Source organism: Caenorhabditis elegans, chromosome V (assembly GCF_000002985.6).
Source record: "Caenorhabditis elegans chromosome V".
In the NCBI taxonomy this organism is placed as follows: Eukaryota; Metazoa; Nematoda; class Chromadorea; order Rhabditida; family Rhabditidae; genus Caenorhabditis; species Caenorhabditis elegans.
In genome coordinates, this window is record NC_003283.11 from 7157116 (window position 1) to 7172128 (window position 15013).

Sequence of the window (15013 nt, forward strand, 5' to 3'; positions counted from 1 at the left end):
CAGACTCTTCTCCTTGTACGACAACATGAGACAAAAAATAGAAGACAGAAAATCTATGATAAGACAATTAAATACCTATGATGACCCGCACAACACCCTTCCAAGTATCTATCAGTTTTCGCCCGCTATTTCGTATTTTTTCGTATTGAACATTTGGTTTGATTCTTTATCATCTGTTCATGGAAAGTATCATAAAATGCGTCTGTTGTTTATATTATTTTTATTTTTTGGAAATGTGTCATCATTTAATTTTCTAGTATTTTGCCCATTGTTTGCTCATAGTCATTCGAAATTTTTCGCCACTATCGCTGATTCATTAACTGATGCTGGTCATAATGTGGTATGATTTTCACTGCAAAACGATGTAATTCGAAACTAGTATTCAGACATTTTTCACTCCAACAATCGTTGAAAAATATCGAAATGTTAGCTACACAAAATCAACGAAAGATGTTGTCCACATGAAGCCATCAAAGAAGCTGAAAGAATATGGAGAACAAATGAGTACAGGAGATTTTGTCAGGTATTGGACAGAAGACTCAACGGCCACAGAGATTATACCGGTTGTTCGGATTTTTCAAAAAATGTATAACGAGCAGGGAACAGTGATGAAGGACAATGTCGGAATTCTAAATGAATTGAAGAAACGGAAATTCGATGTTATAATTTTCGAAGCGTACATATACTCTGCATATCGTAAGTTATTTCGAGAATTTTAATTTGAAGTAAGTTTTCAGCACTTATGGATTATCTGGAAATTCCAACATTTATACCCTCTGTCTCTGTTGCTCACGATACTTCTTTGGCAATAGAAATTGGTGAACCAGTTATGCCAAGTGTTGTTTCAGACTGCTTATCTCCATTTGGTGATAAACTATCAATAACTGAAAGAGCATTCAATGCATTCATGGTTCCATATTTTGATTTTATGATTGGATACCCCACACATAGATCTTTCAAACCTCCATACAATCCAATTGATATAAGATCTATCGTTCCCGAGGCATCATTTGTATTCCTCAACTCTAATCCATTTGTTGATTTTCCAAGGCCAACTCTCACAAAAACAATTCAAATTGGAGGAATATCAGTTGATTCAAATGAATTGAGAAGTCAAAAACTTGATGAAACATGGTCAGAAATTCTCAAGTTGAGAGAAAAAACAATGTTAGTGTCATTTGGATCAATGTTGTACTCAAAGGATATGCCATTCAAAAATAAAATAGCATTGAAAAATGCAATGGAAAAGTTCAAAAATGTAACATTTATTTGGAAGTATGAAGATGATAGTTCTGACGAATTCGCAAAAGGAATTGAAAATATTCATTTTGCAAAATGGGTTCCACAAACTGCTCTTCTTGGTAAGTTTGTATTCCTTCGGTTATTCAAGACATAAAAACTAAAATTCAGTTATTCTATTTCAGCTGACTCCCGTCTCTCTGCTTTCCTTACTCACGCTGGACTTGGAAGTATTAATGAACTAAGCTACTTGGGAAAACCTGCCATTTTGGTATGCCCGTATAATTTTAATTTGAAAAATTGTAATATTTCAGTGTCCACAACTGTTCGACCAAATGAGAAATGCAAAAATGCTGGTCCGTCACAATGGATCAATTGAGTTATCGAAATATGATCTAGGAGATTCTGAAAAAATTGTCAACGCTTTTCAAGCAATCTTATTTGATTCTTCGTATGCAAAAAATGCTCTAAAATTAGCAGAACAGCTCGAGAATCAGCCAATTAAACCCAAAGAAATGATGGTGAAACATGCAGAATTTGCAGCAAGGTATGTGTTTTCTAACTGATGGCAACATAATTTTGAAATTATAGATTTGGTCGCTTACCATCACTGGATCCATACTCGAGAAAAATGACGTTTATTGAATATTTCCTTATTGATGTTGCAGCTATTAGTATGGTTGTGTTGATAGCTGTAGTTTTTGTGATAACGAAAATGTTTAAAATTCTATGTAACAAAACTTCAGTAAAGGGAAAAATTGAATAATTTATAGTTTTTCAAATGTTTGTATTTTTGTTACTTCTAAAATTTTCGAACAAGGAAGTGTTTCATATTTTCCGGATCTTATTCTGAATTTCAACAACCAGAGAATGAATACGAATGGAAGCAATCAAAACGCGAATAAAACTTGAAATGAAAACCTGATAAATATTCTCGCCTAAAAATAGCTCCAAAAGCCTAATAATCTTCATGTATGAAAAGAGCGTTATGTAGTTATAAATGTGTTCAGTCGAAAATCCGTAAATGCTAATTAACGATAAGAAAACAAGCATATTAAGTCCTCAAATATATTTTTTTGATGCTTTTTACATGAAATCCGCAGTGTTCTTAACCGCAATGAATTAAATATTACCCACTGGGAGATTCGAATGTTACAATTGGGAAAAACATATCATTATTTTTTATCGAGAAGCATGTAATGTTATTGTGAAATTCCAATTAGCAAGGTCCTTTGGGATTTCTAATCGGCTCTCAATCTCAGTTACTCAGGCATATTGCTAGGTAATACTGCTATCAGTCGGAAGCTTCTCTCATTTCTGCTTTAAATATTTTGAAATGCCCGTTTCGTGGGATGAAATTCAAAATTCCGTGCAATTCTATGCAGCCATCACTGCGGTCCCACTCAATGTCCTACTGATCTACTTGATCATCAAGTACTCCTCCAGTGAAATTGGAGCTTACAAGTACTTGATGATCTACATTTCGGTTTTTGAACTCATCTATGCCATCATTGATGTAATCGTATCCCCATTCGCACATGCCTACGGATCCACGTTCTTAGTTATAGTTAACCTGAAGAAGACATCAATTCCAAGATGGGTTCACAGAATTTTACTTTGTAAGTTTACACCTTTCATTGAACAACAAATTAATAAAACATAATTTATTTAGCTGCTTACTGTGGATTTTATGGATGCTCAATGGCAATTTTTGGTATTCACTTTGTTTATCGTTACCTGGTCGCCAAAGGTTCTGACTTGCTGAAGACGTTCCAGTCAAAGAAGATTATTGGTTGGCTTTTGATACCCGCAATTTTCGGACTCATTTGGAGCTGTCTCACATACTGGCCATGTGCAAAACGAGAGTCTACCGATATCTATGTGAAAGATAATTTGTACGAAAAATTCAATTTAAGCATTGATGATGTGGAATACATTGCACCCTACTTTTATGAGTTGGACAAAAATGGAAATCTGGAAATCTACTGGCCCAGTTTTGTTGGCATTGGTGTGAACTCTGTTATCATCGTGAGTTCTTACACACTATTTGATATCTGAAGAAATGCTCATTGTCGAATTGAATTGTTGAGTGGACCATCAGATTGACTAATCTTTTTTTTTAATGATTTCGTATTTTTAAACCGAAAATGTTTCAGAATGTTTCTATTGCAACCATTATCTATTTTGGGAAAAAATGCTACACAATCCTCAACTCTCTTGTACCACACACTAGCAAGTCTGAAAAGAATCGACGTCTTCAAAAGCAGTTGTACTTTGCTCTTGTCACTCAAACCCTCATCCCAATTGTTTTAATGCATATTCCAGTCTCTACGCTTTACTTTTCCGCGTTCTTTTGCATTGATCTTGGATCCATCAGCGGAATCGCTCCATTGGCAATTGCTCTCTACCCAACGCTTGATCCACTTCCCACTATGTTCATTATTGGACATTACAGAACTGTCGTGTTCAGTTAGTTATTAATTTATTAATATTAATTGAAATTCAAGCATTGAATATTTCAGATTGGATTTTATGGTTGCCACGAAAATTTGGAATCTGTTCCAAAAATTCGGTAAATCCTGAAATTGATGAAACAACTGTTCAAGATGGACCTGATGCAGTTACCCAAAGTAATGCAATAATTCAAGAATCACAAGTTTAATTCGGAACAATTGTAGTGTTTGCTTCAAATTTTTATAAAATTTTGAATTCAGTTGATCATAATAAACATTTATTCATTAAAATGATAATGCTTTTTTAAAGAATAGGGATTGTGAATAATGAAGAATGTTTTAAAATGTAGTAACTGTTACCTAGTTCATTACATGGTAAGTATTTATTTGCTACATTTTTCTGAGACTTTCACATTCACTACACTTTTCTCTAGAATATTTAATCCCGCTTTGATTTGATAGTCAATAATTTTACAATTTGTCTAATCATTATGAATACCACAAATATTACCAGTAAAACAAAACTCGTCAAGAATGCGATAACATCTAATAAATAATAGGCGGCAAATCCCATAGTTCGAAGATTACTATCTTGTGCCGGCTGCTCACCAAATCTGGAATTCCACGTTTTTATTAACTGTACATGTTATTGTAAACGTACCGAGCTGCAAACTCTGCATGTCTAACAAACAATTCCTTAGGTTTAGTTGGCTGATATTCCAATTTTTTCGCCAATTTCTCTGCGTTTTCCGAGTAACTTTCAGCGAAAAGTATACTATGCAAGGCAGATCGCAAGGTATTATAGTTTTCCAGATTAAATTTAGATATTTCAATTGATCCATTGTGGCGAGTGAGCATTTTTGAGTTGCGAATTTGATCGGCAAAAAGTGGGCACTAAAACTTGGATTCTTAGAGTATTCGTAATTTTTTCACTTATTTACCAAGAGCGCAGGTTTTCCGAGGTAGCTCAACTCATTGACACTTCCAAGACCTCCGTGAGTGAAAAATGCTGAGAGACGGGAATCAGCTGAAATTAGTGACTGACAAAAAGGTTTTTGATATTTTTAAGTACTTACCTAGAAGAGCCGTTTGAGGTACCCACTTGCTAAAAATTATATTTTCAGCTCCATTTGCAAAACTGGTTTCTTCTGATTCATACTTCCAAATAAAAGACACGTTTTTGAAGGATTTCATAACTTTTACCATATTTTCCCTGAAAATTAGATTTTTTGTTTTTGAACAATATAAAAGAAAATTTCAGTGGGGGAAGATAACAGTTCGATGAATGAAACACATTCAGAAAATAATTGCTCACTTACTTATAAAAATCTGGCATATAAATCGATTTGAACATTGATCCAAAAGAAATCAGCACATTATGAGGTCTCTTTTTGAGAATATTGTCCCATTTTTCATCGACTTTCTCACTTTTGAGCTTCTTCACATCTACAGTAATCCCACCAATTTCGATAGTTTTTGAAAGCAGTGGACGTGGAAAGTCTATATAAGGATTTGAGTTTATGAATACATATGGAGCACGATGGTATTCTGACTGAAATTATGAAAACAACTCTCTTTTGGTTTCAAGATCTTTCTTACCTCGACCAGCAAGTCTTTTGATGGGTCTTGAAGAGTTTTCCAGTTTGGAAATGCGATCAAAATTTGACCAAGATAGTAAGATATCGTATTTGTCAGTCGCTCTTGGAAATTCATAATGTTCCCAAAATTTGTGAAGTATCCTGTAAATTAGTAGTGTTTGACAGGAAAAATTTTAATCCAAATGCCTGATAAATAACTAGGGCTAACAGGTTCTCCAATAAGTTCTGCAAATCTGTAGTCATGTGTGATTGAAGTCACTGGGAGGAAGACTGGAATTTCGAGATATTCTTGAATTGCCTTCCCCATGAAAAAGAATGATTCGAAGAAAACTGCATCGTATTGAGGTCGATTATTCTTCAGATAATCCATTTGCGGTAGGGCATGGTCTCGGAAAGCTGAAGAGTACGGTTTTTAAATTTTTTCATAGATCTTTCAAGCGGTGTTATATGATGTTGTCAATATGACAACTGTTTCATAAATCTGAATGTTTAAAATTTTCGAGAAACGTTTTACGAGCGATTGCTTTCCAGTTAAACGACAGAAACAAGAAAAAAAGAGATCTGACTAAAAAATGATGCCCTTTTTGGAATTTGTTGCTCATGAATTCTTTTTTCTTGTTTATGTCATTGTCACATATTTAACTTACTTTTATAGCCATCTTCAGCCATTTTGAGAAACATTAAATAGCTGGGAATCGTTTCCAACATTGTGCCTTCTTGAGTCCAATACCTTGCAAAATCGTCATTTTCCATATTTTCGGTTAGTTGGTCTTGTTCTGTTGTTGTCTGAGATGCAGTTTTTATTGAAAAAAAATTAAATGCAAATTGAATTTACCTCTACGACTACTATGTCTTTTGTTGATTTTGTGTAGGAAATGTTTCGAAACTTGGATGAGATTATAATTGAGAGCACTGTCTGAAAAAATTTGATTAACTGTTCTCAAATATACTTTTAGTTTTTGTTTTCAAGGTTTTGAGACTTTCAGCATATTTCAATATTTAAGACGTACCACATTATGTCCAGCTTCTGTTAGAGAATCAGCAAGTTTTCCCATAAATGTAGAATGGCTGTGTCCAAAAGCTGGAGACACTACTAAATAGTTGAATCCCGAAGTATTCGAGATCGAAAGAACAAGCAACAAAATAATTAGTAAGTTCATGATTTGATAAGTAGACAACGAATTTGTGTCTCTGAACAACTTTCCCAGTCTCTTTTATAGATCTGTTAATGTGATTGATACTGTCACAAATTTCCCATTCTGTAGTTTGTGTTGATTATGCTACACTCCAATTATACAGTCACTTTTGAAAACATGATGTGAGTCAGAATAATCGCGAACAAACAGTTAGGTGGGTGGTAGCCCATAGTTGTCACCTGAATTGGTCTGAAAATTCCCGGCTGTCTTTGAAAATACAATTTGTTTATGGAAACGAAACATGTTCACGTGAAGATTTTGTGACTTCTTTCTGTTTTTGAACAATGAAAATTAATGCTATGACACTATCCTAATTTCCATCGTAAACAGTTTAATTGAAAAAAAAGATTCGTTATAGCATGTTTGCACTTTTGATTGGCATTGGTGTGACTTGTTGTCTAGAAATGATGGATTACGTGTTAATGATCGGAAACCGTTAAGTACATATTTGAAATTGAAAAGTGAAAAATGGGAACGGAAATTTCAAATCGCCAATAGTGGTTTTTAATTTTCTCTGTTTTTATCTGTTGTCCTTAAACAGGTTATCAACTTGTTAACTCCGTAAAGACAAAAAACTGCACAGTAGGCAAGAGGAAAGCGGGCGAAGAGGGGGTAAGAGGCGCTTTTTCAATTTTCGTATAACATTTTTTAAATAATATCAGGTGAAATTCCAACTGAAATATTTCAACGCTGAATTCTTTCCCCTCCAGCTGAACTCCAAATCCGAGCGTGAACTAACATGGGTCTTTTGTTTTTAATCAGTTAGCTGTATCCTTTTACAAGTTCTTTATTTTCAAAATATTTACCTTACTTTGAGAAAGCCGGAACTTTTTTCTTAATCATCCTATAAGTAAAAAACAGCTATAAAAAGTTAATACGCGAACACCACAAGAACACAATTTGTAAAAATGGGTTCTGTTCGAGAATATTATTTGACAAACTACACGAAATGTCCAAGATGTGACACATTTCTGTGCACCTGGCAAGAAGTTGCGTACACGTTTCATTCGATAACTATATTTTCTCTACCCTTCTACATTTTTGGAGGATACTGTATTTTATACAAAACTCCAAAGGAAATGAGCTCCTATCGAATTTTTTTATTTAAATTTTTTTATTTGAGAAATGTATTCCAGGACTTGTCTCGTGGACATTTTTCTCAATGTACTTGCTACGCCCTATCTGTTTTTCCCGACTCTCTCAGGATTTTCTGTCGGTTTACTCAACTTTTTGCGTGTCCCTCCAAAAATCCAAGTGTGGCTTGTGTTTCAGAGTTTAAATTGTTAGTTTTTCCTGGAATTCTAGAAATATAAATATGTCGATTATTATAAAAACACATTAACGGGTCGTTATAATATAGAAGCCAGTGTGCCAATGGAACGGTGTAGGGATCAGGCATACGTGCCTGGCGGATGCCTGTTTTTTATTCAGAATAATCTCCGCTCGTCGGCGCTTTAAGGCTGATTTGGAATTTTTACCACCTGCCGCTTTTTTCAAGAGCCGTTCTTTTAATTTAATTCTTCAGGGATGTTATTCTCAATGACAATGCTTTTGGAAAACCGACACAACTCAATTCTATTCAATAGATTCCAAATAACTAAAAACCGAACTAAAATCATATATTATTTGGTTCGTTATCTATCGGGTCTAATATATTCTATGTCTTTACTATTCTTCATACCAGAAGATCAAAATTCCGCACTACTCCAAGTTCTAACCAAAATACCATGCCCGTCTCAAGAATTTTTCACGGCTTCCGATGTTTTTGTATTGTGTATCGATGAGAACTACGTCACGTTCCTGGCACTATTCACAGGGATTGGTGTCTTGACAGAGATAGCTCAAATTGTATTTTTCTTAGCGTGTTGTGTATATTATTTATTTGTCTCGGTACGATCATTCGCTTCTAAAAAGACACGACAAATGCAAGTTAAATATTTTGCAAGTATAATTTTACAAATATCAATTCCAATGGGATTCATGATGCCTACCGTTCTCTACATATTCCTTTCTTTATCATACAAGTTTTATAATCAAGGTATTCAATTTTGCTTTGAAAAATAAAAAGTTTAATTAATTAAGCTCTAACTAACTTATCAATACTTCATGCATCACTTCACGACTTGTTATCCACATTTATGGTACTTTTAATTCATGCTCCATACCGGCATTTTATCTTTTCTTTCTTTAAAAAATTGGATACAAGTGTATCGACTTCGGAAGTTCGAGATGAATCAGTGATGGCAACCCAAATTACTATTAAACAAGTTTCTATGTCTCCAGTTACAAATTAAGTTTTTTTTAATAGCGTATATTTTCTACTAGATATATCGGAACATTTTAATAAATAATTTTCATTTCAGGTTTGTCTGCTCTTTTTCAGAAAATGGACATTTTTATCTTTGGAAAACCACCGTTTTCACTTTTTCTAAAAATTTTCGGAAACCGTCAATATCTTTTTTGAGTGTTTTTTGAATAAATAATTTAATAAATAAATACATAGAAATTTAATTCCAAATACCGAATACAAACGTTTTGAAAAGGTTCAATTAAAAAATTAACGGGCCCTTTTGTTTGTATTTCTTGAATTTGCAAAAATGTAAAAGATCTTGGAAAAAACAAACCTTTTTTGATATGAAGAAGTATGAGGACTTTGGATGTTTCTGGCTCTCCTGCAACTAAAAATTGGGAATAAGCTAAAGGGTAAAACTTGCCTGCCAGCATTTAGATTCCAGAGATTTTTTTTGGATAGAGGAAACGAAACCTTCTAAAAATTAATAAAATTTATGCATCGTGACGGCCAATGCCGTGTCTACGTCCTGCCGAAGTATACATTAATATTTTTCTTCACTTTTAAAATGCTTTCAACAGTTTAATTAAATATGAAATAAAATAAAACCTTATGGAAATAAACTGTTTTAATATCAATCGCCGGAAGTTATATGTACCAAAATTCATAAAATAAACAGTAACGTTTTACCAGTAAGCAGTCACGTAGGCAGTTCCTTTTTTTTGGAAAATGAGTGAAAGAATAAAAAGCATAGCAAAGTTTTTCAAAGAGGATTACTTTTGAAGCAATTGATAGTAGTAAAATACTGATTTGATGTCAAAGAAATAAACTATGCGATAGCAGAAACAGTTTCTGTTTTGCGAGAAAAAACTCAAAGAACAATCAAAAAGACAGGTGTGTTTTAGTTGAAAATTTCAGTGAACGACGAATCCGTAACATGAATAATAAATATGATTTCTCTGAATACTTACACAAAAGACCTGACTACTTCCACTACAAAAAACATGAACTATCTCTGATTATCCCATCGAAAATTGTGACTTATCATCTTGAACAAGTTGTTGCCCAAAGTGTGTTCTCTGCTGAAATGTTTCATATAAAGAGGAAAATGAATAACATGATTAACGTAGAAACAAACATGAAATTACTGTTCTGTTTGTTCTTCGCCCTGTGTTCCGATTCTTATAATTTTTTGGTTTTTTGTCCACTTTTTGGGCATAGTCACACTACATTTTTTGCGAAAATAGCTGATACTTTAACATACGCAGGGCATAATGTGGTAAGTGATAAACAAAATTTTGTTGCATAAAAAGAATTTAAAAGACTTTAAAATACCAATTATCTTCTTAGAGACCTTTTAAAAATTCTCACAAAAAAAGCCTGTCTTCTTTTTGCATCAATCGTTTCAGACATTTTTCACTCCAACAATTGTACGGAAGTTTTCAAAAATCCAGTATGTCAAATCAATAACGCACGTTCTTCAACTAGATCCTAGTGATAGACTCGTCAAACTTGGAAGCATGTTTGAAGAGAAGGACGTATCCAAGTTTTGGTACCGTGACTCATCACTCTCCGAAATGCTCCCCATGATTGATACTTTCAATAATATGTTTGTTGAGCAAGCGGCTGTAATTAGTCGGAATCTGCATGTTTTGGATGATCTCAAAGAAATGAATTTCGATGTAATGATTTTCGAACATTTTGTAGAACCTGCTTACCGTGAGTTGGAAAACACTATAATGCTTATCAAATTTTTCTGGTTTTCAGTGGTGCTTGACTATTTGGAGATTCAAAAGTTTATACCTGCAACATCTCTAGCTTTTGATTACAACATGGTGAAATCCATTGGAGAACCCCTGATGCTGAGTACAGTTCCTTGTAAGTTTCCATGGAAATTTGGATATCTAGTCACTAAGTTATTTAATTAAGTGCCTATATATTTTAAGGTCAAGAATAAAAATTGCAAAAATAACTAAACTGATTTTTTAAAATTAATTTATTTATTTTCAGTGCCAACGTCAGAATATTCTGACAGAATGTCTCTACCTCAAAGGCTGATTAATGCAATCAATCCTTTAATTTTTGACAATTTGATCCCAAAAAACAAATATCGGTCATATCGTCCACCATATGCACCAATTAACACCAAATCCATTGAGCCATTTTGCTCGGCAGTATTCACAAATTCCAATCCATACATCGACTATCCACGTGCAACTCTTGAAAAAAACGTTCAAGTTGGAGGCATTTCAGTTGATATTGATAAACTGAAAAGCCAAAAAGTTAGCAACGAATGGGATGCAGTGCTTAATTTAAGACCGAAAACTGTTCTAGTCTCGTTTGGCTCAATTATGTTGTCAAAAGATATGCCAATCAATAATAAGTAAGATTATTAATAGGAAATATCAAAATTTAGCCAATTTTCAGAATAACAATAGCTACAGTATTGGGCAAGTTTCCCGATGTGACTTTTATTTGGAAATACGAGACAAACGATACAAGTTTTGCCAATGGAACTGAGAATATTCACTTTTCTAATTGGGTGCCACAAACTGCACTTTTAGGTTAGCATTGGTTACTGAAAAGGTAAAATGCCAAATTAATTATTACAGCTGACCCACGTCTAAGTGCATTCTTTACTCATGCTGGTTTAGGAAGTGTTAATGAAGTCAGTTACCTGGGGAAACCAACTATTATGGTAGGCTGTTTTCACAATATAAAACATTTTAAATTGCACATGTTTAGTGTCCAATATTTGCTGATCAAATGAGAAATGCCAAAATGCTGGCAAGGCATAATGGATCAATCGAGATTTCGAAGTACGATTTGTCAAATGGAGATAAAATTGAAGAAGCATTGAGTAAAATATTGTTTGATGAATCGTAAGTTTCCAAAATCTGCAGTTTTGTAATTGAGGTTACAGGTACAAAACTGCGGCGGAAAAGCTGGCGCATCAGCTTGCAAATCAGCCTGTGAAGCCAAAGGAGTTGCTAGTCAGGCATGCGGAGTTTGCGGCTCAGTAAGTCGATAGTTCAGAGAGCTTCTGATTCTTCCTAATTTTTTAATCAAACATTGCACATTTTAAGGCTACTCAAGTTTGAAACGTTTAATACAATAATTTCAGGTTTGGCCATCTTCCATCTTTGGACCCACATTCTCGTCAGATGTCATTTATTCAATATTTCCTAATTGATCTTACTGCCATAATACTTTCCACTGTAATTTTATTTCTATTCGTCCTGTTTAAATTAGGAAAACTAATGTATAGCAAACTGCCTTTTAATTTGTCCTTGGTCAAACAAAAGACTAACTAAATCTTATTTTATTCCACAATTACGGTGTTTATTGTGTTCATTTTTGTTATGCTTTAAATAAACTTATTCTGATAGGGACACTTGCGGAATGCCACTTCTCGGTCAATGGTTGTCTTCATAAACTTGACGGAAATCAACCAAAAGCAATTTCCCATGTTCTGAACACTGGAACGACATTGCCTTTACAAAGTGAGAATTACAGCTCAACGATTTTCTGGGTACTTTTAATTTTTCTGCATTTTCTTGTCTCATGATTGTAGTTTTCACAAATCCCAATTATTATTTCACGAAAACGTTCAAAGTTTTATACATAGTACCCTCTGTTCTCGCGCGTTTTTTTAGCTCATAGAATAGTTGAAATTCAGGAAGTGTCATAAGATCGAGAAAACTGCAATAATCTATGCATGATAACGATGGTGTTGAATTGTTTCTTTTCTACAGAGAACGGATATTACTTCTTTTTGCAAAGGATTTTTTGTCTAGAAACTTCCGATCTACAATCCCATACTTTAGCACGTATTTCTGTTTTTGGTAGCGTCTCCCATGCTTTTGAAAGTTCATACATACCAGTTTATCACCAAAAAAAGGTTCCTTGTTAGCCTGGTCACGTAATGCAAATATAACTGCTTGATATGTTCTAAAGTGCTTTTTTTCGTGGGAAATATGATATGTTTCTGTTTTGATCAGTTGCTGTTGCTGCTGCACAACTCAACTTGTGTGAAGAAAATTAGAGCAACGTTTTTTTTCGGTTTCAGATTTCATATGTGTCGAGGTTTCAAAACTTGTGTAAAATGTCTGGCAGTCGATTGACAAAAATTTTAGTTTGGTTTTCGGGCTTTTCAAAAACTATGATGTTTTAGGTTTTTTGTGGATTTTAGGTTTTAGGTTTCCTTTCCATGTCTTCAGTTTCGACGAAAATTGAGTATTTTGAGGTCAAAAATCGGAGTTTGAACTACACTTTAATATTTTTGGCAAAAAAAATTGCAACTTCTTCTAACCTATACATTTTAGCTTTCTAACAAACTTCCAGTTTTTCTAACGACTATTGTAATTTTTTTGCAAACTTTAAGTTTCATTTCCTGACAACTGCGCAGGTTTCTGAAACATCATTGCAACTTTTGACTAATGTAAGTTTATAAAGGTGTGTGTGTTTTTTTTTAAGTTTCTGGAGTTTGTTACACTCGAGTTGTGTGTGTTGTTAGTCTTACATAATAAGAAAACATTTTTTCCAACTACTGTACATCACTAAACATTTCAATAAGTTGTTTAACTCACAACAAGGGTACATTAGTATATGTTTTCTCTTTGATCCAAGCTTTAGATCGATACTCCCCAAATAATGCACAAAATGCCAATCTGCATGGAATTGGCAGAACGTACGCGGGAGCTAAACATTACCCAAGTCTAACCAATTTCTGAACCAACCTTAAATTTTTGAAGTCAGATTTGGGTAAGGAGTTGTTACCAAATAGGCAAAACCAAATAGGGATATAGGCAAAATCGAAATACTTTTTGAAATTTAAAATGTTACTTTACTTTTCGTAACACCTAGCATTCATTTTCTCCTTTCCATCCTACTCTAATTGCTATTTTTGCCTTCTGTCATTCCCGATAGGAAGCATATGCTGTCGTCGTCGGTTTCCTGTACACTGCTCCCAAATTCATCGGTTCTTCAGCTTCGGCGCAGTTCTTTTTTCTTTCTGCATAGTTCATCCATTTCTCGCCTACCAACCACTTAATCCCTCCTAAAAAGTTTCTGAATAATTCAACGCCTAATGCGTGAGGGACGCGCTCCGTCAAATTAGTTTTATGGTTTTTGGCTTCAGTGTTTTAGTGTTAGTTTTGGATTTCAATCGACTCCATTTTTATTCGATTCTTTGAAAGGAAACTGAACCTCATTAGTGCAATGGACACCACCACTTGACGCTTGATAAATGAAGGTTTGGAGAGAGCTTGAAAGAGCTTGAAGTGAGCTCAAAATGGATCCAGTACGCGGTCGAAGGTCGTTCCATTGCCCTCCTATTCATTCATCATATCTTAGCCGGGGCCGAGTCGTTTCGGTCGTTACCACATCATAAACAAGATCCCCACTACTGCTCTTCTTCTTTTTTTTGTTTTTCTACTACTAAACATACATACCTCGAGGGAGACAGAACACGACGACTCATTGAGCACACCGGGGGCCACTCAATACACCTTGGTAGAATTGAATTTAGACAGCCGCTTAGGATCTTCTTCTATTCTTTTTCTCTCTCGAAACAACTTCATTTCTAACTTACTAAGGTCTCACAAAGAAGCTGATGATTCTCTCGTTTTCTTCCATTTTCCGTCTTCCTCTTCTTCCGCCCGTTTTACTGACTCAGTTTGCAGATAATAGAATAACAGGCAAAACCAAATTGAGGGTGGGTGGGGCGCGTGAGGGTGGGGGGAGACAGGCGGAACAAGATGAAAAGAAGGTCCTTTTCCGGGAAAAAATACTTATCAACTTACTTGACACGTTCTTCATAGATGTATGTTTTAGAACGGAAGGGGGCAGAATCTAGAAAGTTCGTGAGATGAATAGTTCAACTTTTTCTGATAGCTACGGTATTCTATAGTATTAGATAGCGACAAAAAATGTCATGCATCACCCGACACCTAACGGATGATGGTTTTATCTTAAGAGGGCAGGATGAACGCGGCTCCAGGCAGATGTCGGGAGCAATGGTCCCGTTTTGTGAAACCCGCTCAGCACAAAATACATCATAATTGGTTTTCTAGGCAGCTTTGCGCAGGCAGTTTTGTAGTTTCATTTGACCTATGTAAACCTAATTTGAAGAAATATGATGTCACTCATGTTCTACTGAAATCGCAGCGTAAACTTATTGTGGGTGCCATCGAATATCTAGAAATTCAAATTGCCACTTTTTTCAGAAGTCAAAAA

General features: G+C 34.6%; 5 protein-coding genes and 2 non-coding genes across 8 annotated transcripts; 5 read left to right on the top strand and 2 right to left on the bottom strand.

Moving 5' to 3' along the window:
* The first annotated feature begins 26 nt into the window (after window positions 1–26).
* On the top strand, window positions 27–2120 carry ugt-39 (glucuronosyltransferase). 2 transcript variants are annotated; one of them, NM_072415.4, is made up of 6 exons: window positions 27–340; window positions 387–696; window positions 738–1361; window positions 1425–1510; window positions 1554–1786; window positions 1831–2081. In NM_072415.4, exons 1-6 carry the CDS (start codon window positions 197–199, stop codon window positions 2003–2005), a joined length of 1572 nt encoding a protein of 523 aa, NP_504816.2. In that variant the 5' UTR covers window positions 27–196; the 3' UTR covers window positions 2006–2081. The 2 variants fall into 2 exon arrangements, with proteins under 2 accessions (NP_504816.2, NP_001370646.1); NM_001383331.1 differs by having other exon boundaries at window positions 80–340; window positions 387–1361; window positions 1831–2120.
* A 455-nt stretch (window positions 2121–2575) lies between these two features.
* str-204 (Serpentine receptor class r-10) lies at window positions 2576–3901 on the top strand (the record flags this gene model as incomplete). The annotated part of the gene is made up of 4 exons (NM_072416.1): window positions 2576–2858; window positions 2912–3267; window positions 3396–3708; window positions 3762–3901. 4 exons carry the CDS (start codon window positions 2576–2578, stop codon window positions 3899–3901), a joined length of 1092 nt encoding a protein of 363 aa, NP_504817.1.
* A 51-nt stretch (window positions 3902–3952) lies between these two features.
* Window positions 3953–6480, bottom strand: ugt-41 (glucuronosyltransferase). The gene is made up of 10 exons (NM_072417.5): window positions 6301–6480; window positions 6126–6206; window positions 5938–6076; window positions 5477–5686; window positions 5292–5431; window positions 5012–5244; window positions 4769–4905; window positions 4634–4719; window positions 4354–4586; window positions 3953–4306 (listed from the first exon to the last, which is right to left on the bottom strand). The coding sequence occupies exons 1-10, from the start codon at window positions 6448–6450 to the stop codon at window positions 4132–4134; spliced, it is 1584 nt and encodes a 527-aa protein (NP_504818.2). The 5' UTR covers window positions 6451–6480; the 3' UTR covers window positions 3953–4131.
* A 914-nt stretch (window positions 6481–7394) lies between these two features.
* Window positions 7395–8780, top strand: srh-83 (Serpentine Receptor, class H; the record flags this gene model as incomplete). Its single annotated transcript, NM_072418.1, has 4 exons — window positions 7395–7569; window positions 7610–7768; window positions 8012–8524; window positions 8569–8780. 4 exons carry the CDS (start codon window positions 7395–7397, stop codon window positions 8778–8780), a joined length of 1059 nt encoding a protein of 352 aa, NP_504819.1.
* Window positions 8781–9893: 1113 nt separating this feature from the next.
* Window positions 9894–12166, top strand: ugt-36 (glucuronosyltransferase; the record flags this gene model as incomplete). The annotated part of the gene is made up of 9 exons (NM_072419.5): window positions 9894–10055; window positions 10186–10495; window positions 10544–10654; window positions 10787–11159; window positions 11204–11340; window positions 11389–11474; window positions 11522–11658; window positions 11700–11795; window positions 11901–12166. The coding sequence occupies 9 exons, from the start codon at window positions 9894–9896 to the stop codon at window positions 12088–12090; spliced, it is 1602 nt and encodes a 533-aa protein (NP_504820.2). The 3' UTR covers window positions 12091–12166.
* A 1821-nt stretch (window positions 12167–13987) lies between these two features.
* On the top strand, window positions 13988–14137 carry F09G2.12. The gene has a single exon (NR_069016.1). It is a non-coding gene; the product is annotated as an Unclassified non-coding RNA F09G2.12 (non-coding RNA).
* F09G2.13 lies at window positions 14052–14276 on the bottom strand. The gene has a single exon (NR_069017.1). It is a non-coding gene; the product is annotated as an Unclassified non-coding RNA F09G2.13 (non-coding RNA).
* Between the last annotated feature and the right edge of the window lie 737 nt (window positions 14277–15013).

Bases quoted from the DNA above. Each gene is read 5' to 3' on its own strand.
- ugt-41 (NM_072417.5), bottom strand. From the start codon at position 6,450: ATGAACTTACTAATTATTTTGTTGCTTGTTCTTTCGATCTCGAATACT. The intron at 5,687-5,937 runs GTAAGTTAAATA...CGTACTCTTCAG, and splicing joins GGCTGAAGATGGCTATAAAA to CTTTCCGAGACCATGCCCTA. The intron at 5,432-5,476 runs GCATTTGGATTA...ACTAATTTACAG, and splicing joins TAGCCCTAGTTATTTATCAG to GATACTTCACAAATTTTGGG.
- ugt-39 (NM_072415.4), top strand. From the start codon at position 197: ATGCGTCTGTTGTTTATATTATTTTTATTTTTTGGAAATGTGTCATCA. The intron at 1,362-1,424 runs GTAAGTTTGTAT...ATTCTATTTCAG, and splicing joins TCCACAAACTGCTCTTCTTG to CTGACTCCCGTCTCTCTGCT. The intron at 1,787-1,830 runs GTATGTGTTTTC...TTGAAATTATAG, and splicing joins CATGCAGAATTTGCAGCAAG to ATTTGGTCGCTTACCATCAC.